A 16,721-nucleotide genomic window follows, 5' to 3' on the forward strand; every position below is an offset into this window, starting at 1 on the left:
TATAATTAAAGAGATATAAAGTGGGCAGCCTTGTCTGGTGCCCGATTTTAGAGGAATTTCCTTGAATATCTCTCCATTTAATTTGATTTTGGCTATTGGCTTGCTATATATAGCCTTTATTATGTTTAGGTATGTGCCTTGTATTCCTGATCTCTCCAAAACTTTAAACATGACAGGTGTTGGATTTTGTCAAATGCTTTCTGCATCTAAGGAGATGATCATATTTTTTTTCTTTCAGTTTGTTTATATGGTGGATTACATTGATGGATTTCTGTATGTTAAACCATCCCTGCGTGCCTGGAATGAAGCCAACCTGGTCACAGTGAATAATTGATATGTTCTTGTATTCATTTTGTGAGTATTTTATTGATTACTTTTGCATCAATGTTCATAAGAGAAATTGGCCTGAAGTTCTCTTTTTTTGTTGGGTCTTTGTGGGGGCTTAGGCATCAATGTGACTGTGGCCTCCTAGAATGAATCTGGTAGTGTTCCCTCCATTTCTATCTTCTGGAGTAGCTTGAACAGTATTGGTATTAGCTTTTCTTTGAAGGCCTGGTAGAATTCTGTGCTGAAACTATCTGTCCCTGGGCTTTTTTTGGTTGGGAGACTATCAATGATTGCTTCTATTTCTATAGGAGAAATAGGACTATTTAATTTGTTTATCTGATCTTGATTCAATTTTGGCAAGTGGAACTGATCAAGAAAATTGTCCATTTCCCTTATATTTTCAAATTTTGTGGCACATATGCCTTTAAAATAGGATCTTATGATTCTTTGTATTTCTTCAGTATCTGTTGTTATGTCTCCCTTCTCATTTCTGATTTTGTTGGATACTGTCCTTCTGCCTTTTAGTTTGGCTAATGGTTTGTCTATCTTGTTGATTTTCTCAAAGAACCAGCTCCTGGTTTTGTTGATTCTTTGAATTGTTCTTTGTTTCTAATTTATTGATTTCAGCCTTGAGCTTGATTATTTTCAGACATCTACTCCTTTTGGGTGCTTCTGCTTCTTTTTTTCTAGGGCATATAGCTGTGTCATTAAGTTGCTTATGTGGGATGTTTTCACTTTCTTCTTCTTAAAGGCACTTAGTGCTATGAATTTTCCTTTTAGCACTGCTTTCAATGTGTCCCACAAATTTGGGTATGTTGTTCCTTCATTTTCACTGAATTTCAGGAAGTCTTCAATTTATTTCTTTATTTCTTCCCTGATCCATGTGTCATCAAGTAGAGAGTTGTTTAGTTTCCATATGTGTGTAGCTTTTTTGTTATTTCTGTTGTTGTTGAAGTCCAGCCTTAGACCATGGTAATCTGATAGGATACATGGTATTATTTCAATCTTCTTGAATCTGTTGAGGCTTGCTTTGTGACCTACTATGTGATCAATTTTGGAGAATGTTCCAAGGGGTGCTGAGAAGAAGGTATAATAATCCTTTGTGTTTGGGTGAAAAGTTCTGTAGATATGTTAAATCCATATTGCTATTTCTTGGTTTAGTTTCTGTCTCAATGACCTATCCTTCAGTGAAAGTAGGGTGTTGAAGTCTCCCACTATTAGTATGTGGGGATCGATGTGTGGTTTAAGCTTTGTTAATAGGTCTTTTACAAATATGGGTGCCCTTGTATTGGGAGCGTTTATGTTCAGAGTTGTGATGTCATCTTCCTTGACTTTACCTTTGATGAGTACAAAGTGTCCTTCCTCATCTTTTTCGCTTAGTTTTGGTATAAAGTCTATTTTATTAGATATTAAAATGGTTACACCAGCTTGCTTCCTGTGTCCATTTGCTTTGAATACTTTTTCCCAACCTTTTACCCTAAGGTAATGTCTATTCTCGTAGCTGAGATGTGTTTCTTGGATGCAGAAGAATGTTGGGTCTTGTTTATGCTTCCACTCGGTTAGTCTGTGTCTTTTTATTGGAGAATTGAGACCATTAATGTTGAGAGACATTAGTGACCAGTGACTGTTAAGTCCCTTGATTTTGATGTTGGTTGCAGTAGTGAGCTTGTGTGGTTATGTTTTTGCGATGGTATTGTTATCTAATTCCCATGTAATTTTGGTTGTAGTTTTGTACCCGATTTTCTAATTGGTTTGGTGGTGTTTAATTTTTTGAGTTCTTTATATATTTTGAATATTAGCCCTTTGTTGGATGTAGGGTTGGTGAAGATCTTTTCCTGGTCTGTAGGCTGTTGTTTTGTTATGTTGACAGTGTCCTTTGCCTTATATTTTCAATTTTCAATGCATGAAGCTATTTTAAAGATTCTGAAAGAAACATACCTCACTGTTTTGTGAGGTAAACTAACCACAACTTTAAAAGATAGCTAGGTCTTAAACAAATTTGCCAAGGAGCTAGCTAACATACCAGAGAAGAAGCTGTTTTACTTAATCACAGGTGTGCACACAGGACTACCAGTTACAAGTGGTATGTCTATTAGGCACACGTGGTCACATCCCACCTGCAGTGTTTGTTCATTATTGACTGGGTACAGTGGTACAAGTCCATAACCCTGGCATGTGGGGGGCTGAGGTGGGAGGGTCCCATGTTTCATGGGGGGCCTACATAGTGAGACTGTATCTCTAAACCAAAACCCAAACTGAACAAAAATATCAAGAACAAAAGAAAAACCCTTATTACAAATAATAGTATAAAGTGTTTGATCTTTGTAAGTTTACCAAACTTACTTCCAACCACGTACTCCTCTAGTGGTTGGTTAGACTTACCCGGATGGTGCCTCCAACAATCTCCATGACTTTGCCGCGGTACCACAAAGTATCAGATCCTCTCACTGCACAAGGTTCTCCTTTTTTCCAGAAATATGGTTCCAAAAGACCAAGGCATTTTAAATTACTTTGAATTTCATCCATCATTTTTATGAACTCAAACTCTGTAGAATTTATTAAAAATAAATTTATGAAAATGTTATTACTTTTTACCAACAACCTAATAACTTCCTAACTTAGGCAACACAAAGAATTAAGATCAAGCTTCTAATAGATTTTTAAATAAACATTTAATTCAGTCAGCATTTACTACATGTTTTTAAAAGTTTTACTAACAGCCAGGCAGTGGTGGTGCACACCTTTAATTCCAGCACTCAGGAGGCGGAGGCAGGTGGATCTCTGAGTTAATAAAGGCCAGCCTGGTCTACAAGGCAAGTTCCAGGACAGCCAGGCTACACAAAAAAAACCTTGTTCTGAAAAAAAAAGTTTTACTAACAGCATTGAATACTTTATCTTTGCTGTTTTGAGAATACAAATATCACTTTATGACTTTTTTCTTTTGTTGTTATGTGGGTATAAAAAAAAATACAACCATTTCCACATTGGAACGGGTCACTCAGGGAAACTTGAATAAATATTCCTGGGGTATGATCACTCATATATTTCTCAGAATAAATAATTTTTTCATTCCTGTTGGAACAAGAGCTATGTTTTGCACTGACAGGTAAGACATACAACAAGCAACTTATGTGCACATTACACAATATATACTAAGGAGGGAAAAGTCTATACTAAGATTAAGGGGAATATTTTGATAGAGGTATCAGGCTAGAGAGAGTAAACAAGATTTTTTAAAAAAGAAATATATGGAATATTGATTTTTTTTAAATTTAGGGATTTTATGTTTTTACTCTGTATTTGCATTTTTTTCTCCTCCCTCTTCCCTGATCCAATTCTTCCCATGTCCCCAATTTATCCCCTCCCCCAAATTCATGACCTCTTTTATACATTTATATGTGTACATATCACAACTCATCTTGGGGTAGGGCCATGTGAAAATTTGCTCCAATCTTGTCTGTGTGGTCTTTGCAGATCATATGCAGTTGGCTTTTGGTAAAGACAGCACTATCTAGCAGTGGGTGAAGTGAAGCATACTAAGTAAATGTGCTAAGTCAAAATTATTAAACCTTTGCAAAAGTGAAGTCATATGTCTTCTTTACAGCTTCCTAAAACTCAATTCTGGGATTATTTAAAGACTTATGTGAAAAGCGAAACCATAAGGCCAGATCTGGCAGCACATTCCTGTACTTCTACTACTTGGGAGGCAGTCCCAGGAGATGCCACTCAAAGGCCAACTTGGGCTACATAGTAAAACTCTGTCTCAAAGCATTTAAAAGAAAGAAAAAAAGAGAAAGAAGCCCCTGCTCTCCCTAATGACATATAAAAACAGGCCAAAATAAAGAAAACAAAACAAAACAAAAAACCAGAACTGTAGATGTATTTTATAAAACCACACAGTAGAACATGTTTCTGATCTCAGAGTAGGTTAAAGGCCTGCACCATTATCACCTGGCTAACTGGTCAGGACCTTGATTTGTTTTGAGCTCTTGGTGCCAATTAATAATGAAGAGATGTTTGAAATGACTGTCAATTTGAGGACGACATTGGACTATGTGCTGAATGGCTGGTTATGGAATAGCAAACTCAGATTTTGTGGCAGAGCACTCACTTTGCTTTTCAGTGTAGGCTGACTTGGCATATACCTTTAGACTCAGCTGGCTTAGTTTTTGTCTCTGTGTTTGACTCAAGTGGTTTTTTTCTTAGGTCAGTTTGCAGTTCAAGCTGACATGAGATAAAATATCTTCACTGTCAGAGGCTTATATAATCACTGGTGTAGATTCTTGAGAAACTTGTCCTGCTATTTGAATACAAAATTGAGAGCTTCTAGCTGGGTGTGGTGGTTCATGCTTTTAATCCTAGCACTCAGGAGTCAGAGGCAGGTGGATTTCTGTGAGTATGAGGCCAGGCTCGTCTACAGAGTGAATTCCAGAATAGCCAGGGGTATTACACAGAGAAAACCTGTCTTGAAGAGAGAGGGAGAGATATGCGAGTGCTGCTGTAATTTTTGTTAACATGGGGAATACTAAGCCATGGTATTTTGGTATTTTGGTAGCTCTGAGAAAGAATTTTAGCTAATTCTTTTAGAGTTTGCTAGGTGATACATGCTTTTAATCATACCACTTGGGAGGCAAAAATAGATCTATATGAATTTGGAACACCCTTGGCTACAAATTAAGTTCTAGGCCAGCCAAGGTTACATAGTGAGACCTTGTCTCTAACAAAAGAACAGAACCAACACACACACACACACAGAGAGAGGGAGAGAGGGAGAGAGAGAGAGAGAGAGAGAGAGAGAGAGAGAGAGAGAAAGAGCGAGAGAGCGAGAGAGAGAGCGCGCGCGCGCTTTGAATTAATGTAAGTTGTTTGTGTTGTTTTGTATTTTAATGTGGGTCTCTGATAATTGATCTAAATGAAGGCTGAAAACGTAATGGTTATGGCAATTAGACATTTATCTAGATTGAGGGTCCCTTGGACTCTATAGAGAAAAACATTCCCCCTGGTTTTCCAGGTAACGCTAGGTAACTTGGGTCTTAACTAAAGTCTTGAGGTGTCTGGCCACATGAGATAGAGAAATCGCACAGAAATTACATGTCAAAAGAGAATGGGATTATACACTCAGTCCTACTCTAAGATTCTTAAACATAACCACTGAATGTATGTTCAACCTTAAAAATTATTTATTTTATGAATCACAGCATACTAAACATGGTGATTCAGGGTTTTTTATTGTTTTTTGTTTTTTGATCTCAGTCAGGCTTAACTGAAATTCGAATGCCGACTCTGGAATCCAGGTCTTTGAAATGTTAATTTTGGAATCCAAGACTAGGGGAAAATCAAATCAAACAAAACTGACTTACAGAAAAAGTTTTGAAAACATAGGTTAGTGTTTAAACATGCTCATTGCCCTTCCAGAAGTCTAGCGCCTGGCTCCAAAGGATCTGACACCCACCCTCCACAGGTACAGGCACACCTACCCCTACACTCATTTACATAAAATTAATTAAACACATAGGTTGACGGTTTGGGGAAATGACCAGTGGTTAAGATCAGCATTCTTGCACAGGACCTCAGCTTGGTTGGGATGGCAAACACCTGTAACTCTGAAGATCTAATATCCTACAGTGTCCACAGGCATCCAAACTCACTTGTAAATATCTCCTTCAAAACAAGAGGTTTAGAATAAAAGCAAGTGATCTTAATTACTTTTATTCTGACATAAATACACTTTCTATTTAATTATCTGTTCAAAGACCTGACTGTACTTTTTACTACCTTACTGTAAAAAATTCAGTATTCTTAAATTATTCAAAACCTATTAAAATGAAGCTGGAGGTTTGGATCGGTGGTTAAGCGTGTTTGCTGCTCTTCCAAAGGACCCAGCACTCACACTGTGGCTCACAACTGCTGGTAAGTAAGTAAAACTCCACAAGATCCAACACCTTCTTTCTTGTTCTGGTGACAGCACATACATGGCAGACACATACACATAAATACAAATAAGATTATCTTTAAAAAGAAATTTAAAAAACTATTTTTTTTTCTTAAAATGGAGGCTTGCAAGAAAGACGGCTGAGTAGGTAAAAGTGCTTGCTATGCAAACCTGGCAATCTGAGTTTGATCCCCAGATTCCACAGCAGAAAAGAGAACCCACCCCCAAAATTGTCCTGTGACCTTCATATGCATGCTGTGGCACAGATATGCCCTGATACATACTTAAAAATGAAAACCTATTAAAGTGTTATATTTTGAGTCTATTAATTTTCATAAGACATTTAAATGCTTTGACTACAACACTAAGATTTCTGACCTTCAAATAAAAATGTTAGAGAATAGGGCTGGAGAGACAGCTCAGCTGTTAAGGGCACTGACTATTCTTCCAAAGGACCTGGGTCCAATTCCCAGCACCCACATAGCAGCTCACAACCATCTGTAACTCTAGGATCTAATAATCTTGCGCAGACATACATGCAGGCAAAACACTAATATACATAAAATAAAATTTTTAAAATTTATTTTAAAAATGTTAGAGAATAAACTTTTAAACAGTACAGTTTATTGAAAGTATAAGGTTTTTTCTTTTTCTTTTCTTTTTTTTTTTTCCCGAGACAGGGTTTCTCTGTGTAGCCTTGGCTGTCCTGGACTCACATTGTAGACCAGGCTGGCCTTGAACTCACAGGGATCTGTCTGCCTCTGCCTCCCGAGTGCTGGGATTAAAGGCGTGCACTGGCCAGTTGATTTTTTTCTTAATATAAGACAATTTTATGACAGAGGTTTTGTTAAGTTACAAAATTTCATATTGTCTACATGAATTTTGATTTGGATGTTCTTCTAAAAGACATTCTAAAAAGAAGATTTAAGTGGCTAGAGAGATGGTTTAGAGTGTTTGCTGAACAATCATGAAGATCAGAGTTCATATCCCAACACCCATGTAACAAGCCAGGGTCCTGCAAACATCTGTAACTTCACCTTCAGGGGATGTTATACATGTCTGTACACTCATGTGCGTGCGCGCTCTCTCTCTCTCTTTCCTCTATTCCTCCCTCCTTCCCTCTCTCCTCTCCCCTTTCTCTCTCTCTCTCCCCCTTTCCCCCGTGTCCACTTTGACAGGCTGTTGAGTGGAAGCTTTCCCTTAATATCCCCTTTATATGCCCTTTAAAGATCATCTTTAAGTTCAGCCTCCTGTGGTACCTGCTTTTAGGTCACCAAGCAGGCCCCTGATGGCAGTGCTGCTAATAATGTCCTAAGATGTGGTCCCGGGGCTCAAACCAGGCAGGTTCTTACTGGGTAAACAGAGGATTCTTATCAGGTAAACAGAAAGCTAAAGTCATCATTCTGCAGAAGCCTTGTAATGCTGGTTTCTGTCAATTGATGGGGTGGGTGTACCTTGTCCTGGAACAGTGCGCCTCAGAACAAAGACCCCCCCACCCTGAGGACTATGATATAAAAGCCATTTGTCCTTAACTACCAAGCCATCTCTCTAGCTTGTTCTTTTGATTTTTTTAAAAAAAGATTTATTCTTAATTATATCTATGCAAACATGTCTATGTGCATTGAGTGAAGATACCCAAGAAGGTCAGAAGACAGGGATAATCTGGAGCTGGAGTTACAGGCAGTTCTGAGCCACCCATGTTGGATGCTGGGGTCTGAACTTGGGGCATCTGCAAAAGCCTCCTAACCACTGAGCCGTCTCTCCAGGCTCTCATTTCTCCACTATGTACACAAGCATTGGGGCCCATAGACAGGTCTCTGGCTGGGAAGCTCTGATAACCTTATGTTGAAATAATTTACCATTTAAAATAATTTTAAAAACTCAAATAGCTTATCAAGGGTTATTAAAGTCACTCTGTATGCACTGGGTAAAATTATCTAGTCCCTCGACCACTCTCCTGAACATGAGGCTTAGAGAAGTTAAATCTTGCTAAAGATTTCTGGTTGTGTCTATCATAGGACACCTGAGCTGCTGAGCCCAGTCACTGAAGAAATGTTTAAAACACAGAAGACCTTACCTGATAATTTAGGCACTACAAATATAGTTCCATCATCACCAATGCAGCTCACTACTGCCTCAAATGCATTCATGTTAGGAACAGCTGGTGGTTTATAGCATCCGGTGGCTCTGGTTTCTGATTTTTTCCCGTTAGGATCAGGTACTTTGTGTTCATTGTTTTTTTCAGTAACTTTCTTGTTAGTGTCAAAGTTAATTTTAAGGCACTTAGTAACCACTGAATCTCCTTGTTCCAGGGGAATTTCCAGGGACTTCTCAGGTGAATGGCTGTTATTTGATTTATTATGTCTGTAACACCAAAAAAAAAAAAAAAAAAAAAAAAAAAAAATCAAAAAAAAAATCTAAATGGAAGCAAAGATAAAATTCTGTAGAAAACAATATGAAAAAAATCATTCAAATATGTGTTAACAGTTAACTGAAACCTTTGCTTTATTCCTGGATGCACTAGTCTGTCATGCTAAACAGTCACAGGAGGAAAAGAAAAGAAGAAAATGGCTTGGTGGCTCAAGTTGGCATCATGTAACTTTTAGGTCATTCTCTGGGAAAGCAGACCATGCCTCCCTTCTCTACCTCTCTAGAGGAAACTGGAAACTATAAACAACCTTCTTCATTATCTCCTATGATGTTCTGAGAAGAGGGAACCTCTCAGAAAATGCCTCCATAATATCCAGCTGTAGGGCATTTTCTTAATTAGTGACTGATAGGGGAGAGTCCAGACCATTGTGGGTGGGGCCATTCCTGGGCATGTGGTCTTGGATTCTATAAGAAAGCAGGCTGACCAAGCTAGTAAGCAGCATGCCTCAATGGCCTCTGCATCAGCTCTGGCCTCCAGGATCCTGTCCTGCTTGAGCTCTTTTCTTGACTTCTTTTGATGATGAACTGCGATGTGGAAATGTAAGCTGAATAAACCCTTTCTGCCCCAACTTGATTTTTGATTATGTGTTTGATTGCAGCAATACAAACCCTAATTAAGACAGATGACAACTCTTGAAACTGCCCCCCAGCCCCTACCTCTGGAGAGTTTTAAAAGAAGTGTCCTCTTTGAGTGCTCTCCGTGTGCTAGTGTGTATGTTCTCTCTCTCCTTCTCCATGTCACACCCTATTTCTTCTATTCTTTTATTACAAGCTAACTTTAAGGTAAAGCTTTCATCTTTTAGGCAATCTGCACTCACAACCCCCACTTTGGTGAACTTTGCTGTCTTAAATTAAGAATGCTGAGCTCTCCTTTAATCCCTAACATTGGGTCAAAGACTCCTGCCCAACCTACTGCACCTCTGCTCATCTTTTGGCCTTCTCCTTACCACCCTGACAGACATGGACAATCCTATACATATATACAACTTTAACATTAAATTATAAACTTTCCTCTTACAAATGTACTTCAAATATTTATTTTTGTAAAATATATTTTTCTCTGTAAGAAAATTAACCTCTCAAGTTTTCATTTAAATGCAATGGCTTTATTCACAGAAGTTGTTTTAAAAATTAAAAAAAATAATCAACCCCAGGATTAACATATAATCCTGCCTTTCTTGGTAACTAGATAATTTATGGTCCAAAGTTGTTCAACAACGCCCATCCAGCTCTTGCTACAAATGAAATTTGGAAATAATGCTTTTATCAAGTTGGCAAATTAATTTATTAATGTTATTATGATTATGATATTAAGATTGTTTCTTTTTTAAATACAAAATATTTTAAAAATATTTTATGTGTATGGGTGATTTGCCTACATGTATATCTATCTATGCCTTCAAATGCCAAAAGAGGGCATCTGATCTTCTGGAATTAGAGTTATGGCTGAGCTACCATGTGGGTGCTGGGATCTAAACCTAGGTCCTCTTCAAGAGCAGCCTCTACTCTAAACTACTGAGCCATTCCTTCAGCCCAAGATTAAAACACCTTTGTTTGTTGTTAAATCTACCTTGGGCTGAAGAGATGGCTCAGTGGTTAAGAGCACTGGCTGCTCTTGGAGAGAATCTAGGTTCAGTTCCCAGTACCCGATGGTGGCTTACAACTATCTTTAACTCCAGTACCAGAAGACTGGATGCCCTTTCTGGTCCCTGTGGCTACCAGACATGTATATAGTGCAAAGACATACATGCAGACAAAACTCATACACATAAAATATAAGAAAAAAATATTGCTGAAAAAGTAAAGGAGTTAAAAATCATTAGCTTCCCTGACTCAACACAATAAACCAATAGGAAAAATTTAATACATATTTAATTATTACATGCTTTTTGATTTTCTCATGGTAACAGTAACAAACACTGGCTTAAATGACTGTTAAATCAAGATGACTACTTGGAAATGTGGTAGCAGGAGAAGGTTCTAAAAGAAACAAAAACAGGAAACAGTCACATGGGTTGGCCAGTACCCTCTAGTGAACGTGAGACTAACCCTCTCTCTCCTTCTGCCCTTCCCTTCCCTCCCCTCTCCCTTCTCATTCAAGCCATCACTGCCAAATAGTTTAAAAACACCCAATCAGAATGTATGTGGCTGTATATAGGAGACAAAGAAGCCAAATGTGTACACGAGCACCCCTCTTGTGATTTTCAGGGCTTTACAATAAGGTTTTGGCTATTCATCTGTAGCACTTCTGGTCAAAGAAGCCTTGGCATCCTGTTTCTTGGACGAGGAGGCCTGCTACAGGAAAAAGGTGGAGATTTATTCACAACTGTTTGGGTTTTGTGTACGAGCTATTTCTGAGTCACACAAAGGATTCATTCTATACATACTGATTTGCTCTTTTTCTTAGAGGCTTTAATAATAATTTTTCTTTCCTGAAGATGTACTTTCCTGACATCTCAGCTTCAGCTTCATCACACATACATATGGTCACATATGGAGGCAGGATGTGTGGCCAACAAAAAACTAGAAGCTGAGGTGCCAAAAAGCAGCCACACCTGTGTTGGAACTTCAATCAGCTGCACGTATGTTATAACACCATGGACATCTATGAGTGTGGAGAGCTAGAATGGTACAGATTCAAAGACAACACTATCGTGGGCTAATTTAAGCCTCTTTAGTCAGTCTATTACCTTTCTCTGTATGTGGCTTAATATTCTTGTAACAGAAACTCCAAAATTAAATCAACTAAAGAAACTAACTTTGCTGGGGCAAGCTTTTAATCCTAACACTGAGGAGGCAGAGGTAGGCTGATGTTTGTGATTTCAAGGCCAATCTGGCCTATAGAGTGAGTTCCAGGCCAGCTAGGGCAACATAGTGAGATCGTCTCAAAACGGAACCCTCCCCCTCCTCCCTCCACATACTGCCTGTGAGCTATGCCCAAGGCTCCCCATTGCATGGGGAAAGTTGTAAAAAGCAAAGACTCTGAAGTGATGTTTTTTTTTTCTCTCTCCCCCTTCCTTTTAGATCTCCATGCTCATCATTTCTCTCTTCCTCCCCTCTTCAAGTCCTCCTGCTATGATGTCCACAAATGGCTATCTCTTCTCTTTCACCCTACCAAAGCCCCTTAAAAATAACCACTCGAACAGCACAGATAAGTTTACCCAAACCAGTTGGAACCAGTATAGTTGTGGGAGACAACTGTTTTTTGCTCTACACCTTTAGCTTCTCAAATTGTGGGTTTCCACCATCATGGATCTAATGCCATGAAGTATTTGGGAACCCCCCACATAAGAACAAAAAAGGGAATCCATGTATCCTGGGAACCCTTTCCCTGCATCTGGACTCTTTGCCTTCCTTCCACCTTATGAGTAACCCTCCCTCTGTTACGATGCTCATGTAACTAGCTACCCACAATCTCAAGGATGTAGCTCTCTGTTGAAGGGAACACATGTGTCCTTGAAAGCCAGTACATGGTAAGCTGGCTTTCAGTATATAAGATTGTCGTGAATAAAGAAACAAGCAATCTATTCCTGAGGTGGTTCTTTAGGAGTTAATTATAAACCATCTTTAAGAGCAAATAAAATGCAGCTCGTGTTTGAAAACACCCACAGACAATTACATAGGCAAATTGATGTCAATAAATTGTTAGGAAACCTGTACCTTCTTTCTCTCAAAGCCAAACCTTTCTTAATCAAGTATTTAGAAACATCAACACGTTCTCCTTTTTCATCTCGGCAGAAAATTTTCACAGGTAATGGCCATGTTCTCTTGTTTTCCTGAAGAGATTTATGAGACAAAAGTGAAATCGTATAAGCAGTATTTTTCAAAAGAATTTCTTACACATTTCTATGTAAGAAATAATCTCAGCTAACATTATTTTGATATCTAAATATATAAGGGAAAAAGCATGAAAGAGAGTCAGTACTGATAAACTATAAAACAAACTATAAGACTTTCACCACCAAAAAACCCAACCACATACACTGGAAAGAAGTTCACCTTCCTAACTGAGGTAACAGAAGTGCCACCCGTTAGTATGCTTCTCTGGTCCCTTCAACTTCTAGTAAAATTTCTAGTGTGTGCTTTTACTTTCCTACAACACACAAAAGAAGCTACTACAAAACATATTCTACTTTGTATGAAAAGTTATAAAAGTGAAGAAAGTATACATAAAAAAGTAAGATGGAAAAGCGAGTTACAGAAGAAACTAGAACACTTTCTTCTGAAGACATACTTCCCAAATCCATACACAGACGTGCATTTTATCAGTTGCTTTTGACCTTACCAGAAGCTTAACTTTCTAAAGATTAGAAAGGTAGTTTAGTTTATATATTACTTCTCATGAAAGCTTTCAACTCAAGCACATGACTTTAGAAATACTTTGATTCAGCCCCATGAATACTGTGGAACATCTATTTACTCATTTACTTGTTTTAGCTTTTCTGAGTGGGCAAGCTGGCTGAACATGTAAAGCTGCTTGCTGACAAACCTGATGACGTGAGTTCAACACCCAGGACCCAAAAGGGTAAAAGGAGAACCAACTACTAAAGTTGTACTATGACTGCTAAACATGAGCCATGGCTTTTGCTTTCGTGTGTGTGTGTGTGTGTGTGTGTGTGTGTGTGTGTGTGTGTATGTTAATACACACTTATACATATATGTATATATGCACATCTATCTGTATGTATGTATGTATCTATCTATCTATCTATCTATCTATCTATCTTAATTAAGATAGAGTCTTACTATGGAGCCCAGGCTGATCTGGAGCTTGCTGGGTAGACCAGGCTGTCCTCCAGCTCACAGAGATTTTTCTGCATCACATTGCTGGTATTTAAAATACTGCACCAACATGATTTTCTAGGCCTTTAAACTTTTATCTTTCTCCTACCTCCTAGTTCTGGGATTATTATTGGATGCTACCATGCCACAAAGTATTATTATGCAGGTATAATACCTTGACATAAGACCAATATAGTTTGGAAATATATTCCAAATATTTTGTTGATATTCTCTTAACAAGAAAATAAACTTAGAATAGAAAAACGTCAATGAAATAACAAAGATGATTCTGTTGTATCTGTTTACCCTGTATCTTAGGGTTACTGCTGTGATGAAACACCATAACCAAAAACTTTTTGGAAAGAGTTTGTTTGGCTTATGTGTTTATATCATTGTTCATCATCAAAGGAAGTCAGGGCATGAACTCAAACAGGACAGGAACACGAGGTAGGCGCTAATGCAGAGGCCATGGAGAGGTACTGCTTACTGGCTTGTTCCTCATGGCTTGCTGAGCCTACTTTCATATAGAACCCAGGACCACCAGTCCAGAGATGGCCTCATCCATAATAGGCTTGGCCTTCCCCCATTAGTCATTAAGAAAATGTCCTTTCCTCAGTTGAGGTTCCCTCCTTTCAGATGACTCTAGCTTGTGTCAGGTTGACATAAAAAATAACAAGGACACCCACTACCTACCTGTAAGACTATGGTTGCTATAGCTCCAGTGAGGTACAACGAGAGACAGTCACAAGCTGTTGCTGTCCACTTGTCACTTCCACCAGCTGGTCTGAAGCAAAGGAAATAATAATATTTGTATTTGTATTACAATGAGTACCACAAAGTACTGAAATATTTAGAAATGATATAATCAAGCCAGGCGGTGGTGGCGCATGCCTTTAATCTCAGCACTCAGGAGGCAGAGGCAGGCAGAACGCTGTGAGTTCAAGGCCAGCCTGGTCTATAAGTAAGTCCAGGACAGCCAAGGCTACACAGAGAAACCCTGTCTCAAAAAACCAAAAAAAGAAAAAAAAAGTAATGATATAATCACATGTACAGTTTGGTTCTTCATATTGTGCAACACAAATCTGAACATGGACTTACGCTATTTTCATAATTTTTCTTTCCCATTTTCACAGCCTTTATTCCCCTTTCTTCATGGGTGCGCTCTCTCTCTCTCTCTCTCTCTCTCTCTCTCTCTCTCTCTCTCTCTCTCTCTCTCCACACACACACACACACACACACGTATTATATATATCTTTTATCTCTGTATTATCTGTTCCTCAGATACACTAAAGTTTGGCTGGATATAAAATCCATAGCTTCCATCTTAAGTATTTAAATACATCACTTAATTTTGTTGTTATCAAGTACTAGTGATAAGCTTAGGATTTTCTTTCTTTTGTAAACCAATTTTACTAAATTATTAGTATTAAGAATTCTGAATTGATTTTCTTGGATAAGCCATGTAGTCTCTTGATACATAGTTCTGACGAGTCTTTCATGTACTCTCATGAACTACAGTTTTTAGAATTTTTTTGTAGTATCCCTATCAGTGTTTTCCTTTGGGGTGTCTGATAAACTTATGCTGATTCTTCTTGGGCATTAGAGACCTTTTTCTTTTGAATCCTTTGATTTTTTCAAAAATTAAAATTATTCTTAGTTCTTTTTTAAAATGTCTTTCTCTCCCTCCCTCCCCGATCCCTGGCCCTACTGTCCCCGTTTACATATACAAATTCCATAATACAAATGTGGAGGTAAGAGGACAACTTGGGAGTTGGTTCTCTTCCCAGTATGTGGGTCTAGGAGACTAAACTCATCAGGCGTAGTGGCAAAGTGTCTCTACCCACTGAGCCATCTCGACAGTCAAGTGTGCTTTTGTGCTTTTCCTAGTTTAGTCCACATTTCTGATCTCTTACTTCTAATTTCTCTTGGATTGTCATCTTTTTTCAAACTCTGTGTTTTTGCTAATTGTCTTATTCTGAACTAACTCCACCTCTTCCTCTTCTTTCTTTCCTCTTCCTCCTTTTTGGGGTCTCACTACGTAACAGTCTGATTTTCAAACTATGATCCTCTTGTTTCAGCCTCTTGAATGCTGGAATCACAGTTATGGCCATCACAGTTGATTTTTCAGTGTTCACATTCTATTTTCTGTTGATCTTTCATACCATCTATAACACTTGTAGCTTTGTATATAAATGGAAATTCATGAAAAAGACTTTATTTCTGTTTTCCTTTATTTTTCATCAAAGCTTTTTATTCTCAACAGTTTGAAATCTATGTAGCCTCCCACTATTTTATTTTAATGCTACTAAATTTATAGGGTCAAACATTTATTATTCCCTCTTCTTAAAATCATTAATGAATCCAGGTGTGGTAGCACACACCAGGTGGATCTCTATGAGTTTGAGGCCAGCCTGATTTGTGCCTGGCAAATGCCAGGACTACATAGAAGGACTCTGTTTCAACCACCCCAACCTCCCGACCCCTGGCCAAAAACAAAACAAAACAAAACAAACAAACAAACAAAAAACCCAAAAAACCCTTAATAAAATTTTATGAAAGTTTCAGTATGTATCAGTTAAAACTGACAAGAAACCACGCTAAAACATTTAAAACAATATATAATAATGAGAAAATTGATGTATTTAGCCCCAAACTACCTTATATCAACAAGTGAACATTCCAAAGATAATCTTCCCATTGTCTTTAGATGTTCTTGAAGTTTTCTTAAGCAGTGAATATTCACTACTAGCTCAACACCCACATCATACAGCAAGACCTATGAGAAAAGTAAATATAAGTTCAGGGAAAGGCAACATTTCAAGATTTTTTTTTCAACTTGAAAAGCATAATGAAAAGTGAACTAAGTAATCACAAGACAAATGAAAAATGCACTTTCTGATTACGTTTTAACCCTGCACTTACCTCCACCAATGTTTCTGTAACCATTCTGATGATTTGGCCTCTTCGCCACTGATTTTTAGCTGGGACTTTAACAGCACAGTGCATATCACGTTCCCACTTAACAGGCTTCCATTCTGAGTGCTCGTAAGCAGCTACCATCTTCTCTTCCACACTATAGAGATAGACGTGCTTTAATTTCAAATAATTCCTTACATAATTCTCTCACCAAGTATTTTCTACCAAAGCCCTCTGGTCATTTCATTCTGGCCAATCTGAATGCAATGTTCTTTGAATGTATAAAGCATTTCAACCTCTGAACTACCTTCTGCTTGATGTAAAGGTCCCTCAG

The 16,721-nt window shown here is 38.1% G+C and overlaps 1 protein-coding gene across 5 annotated transcripts in view; it reads right to left on the reverse strand.

Annotated features, from left to right (window-relative positions):
* RNF17 (ring finger protein 17) overlaps positions 1-16,721 on the reverse strand; it is a 111,643-nt gene that overhangs the window by 20,216 nt on the left and 74,706 nt on the right. For all 5 annotated transcript variants that reach the window (XR_014776390.1, XM_084767242.1, XM_084767241.1 and 2 more), the window contains exons 22-27: positions 16,394-16,544; positions 16,129-16,247; positions 14,165-14,255; positions 12,350-12,465; positions 8,337-8,623; positions 2,710-2,873 (exon numbers count right to left, since the gene is read on the reverse strand). Coding sequence is in view for 4 of the 5 variants with exons in the window: in XM_084767242.1 (XP_084623368.1) it covers positions 2,710-2,873; positions 8,337-8,623; positions 12,350-12,465; positions 14,165-14,255; positions 16,129-16,247; positions 16,394-16,544 (928 nt within the window). In the remaining variant the exon portion in view is untranslated. The remainder of the gene's footprint in view (positions 1-2,709; positions 2,874-8,336; positions 8,624-12,349; positions 12,466-14,164; positions 14,256-16,128; positions 16,248-16,393; positions 16,545-16,721) is intronic.

The sequence above is a fragment of the Acomys minous genome, assembly GCF_964271855.1.
Source record: "Acomys minous genome assembly, chromosome: 18".
NCBI lineage: Eukaryota > Metazoa > Chordata > Mammalia > Rodentia > Muridae > Acomys > Acomys minous.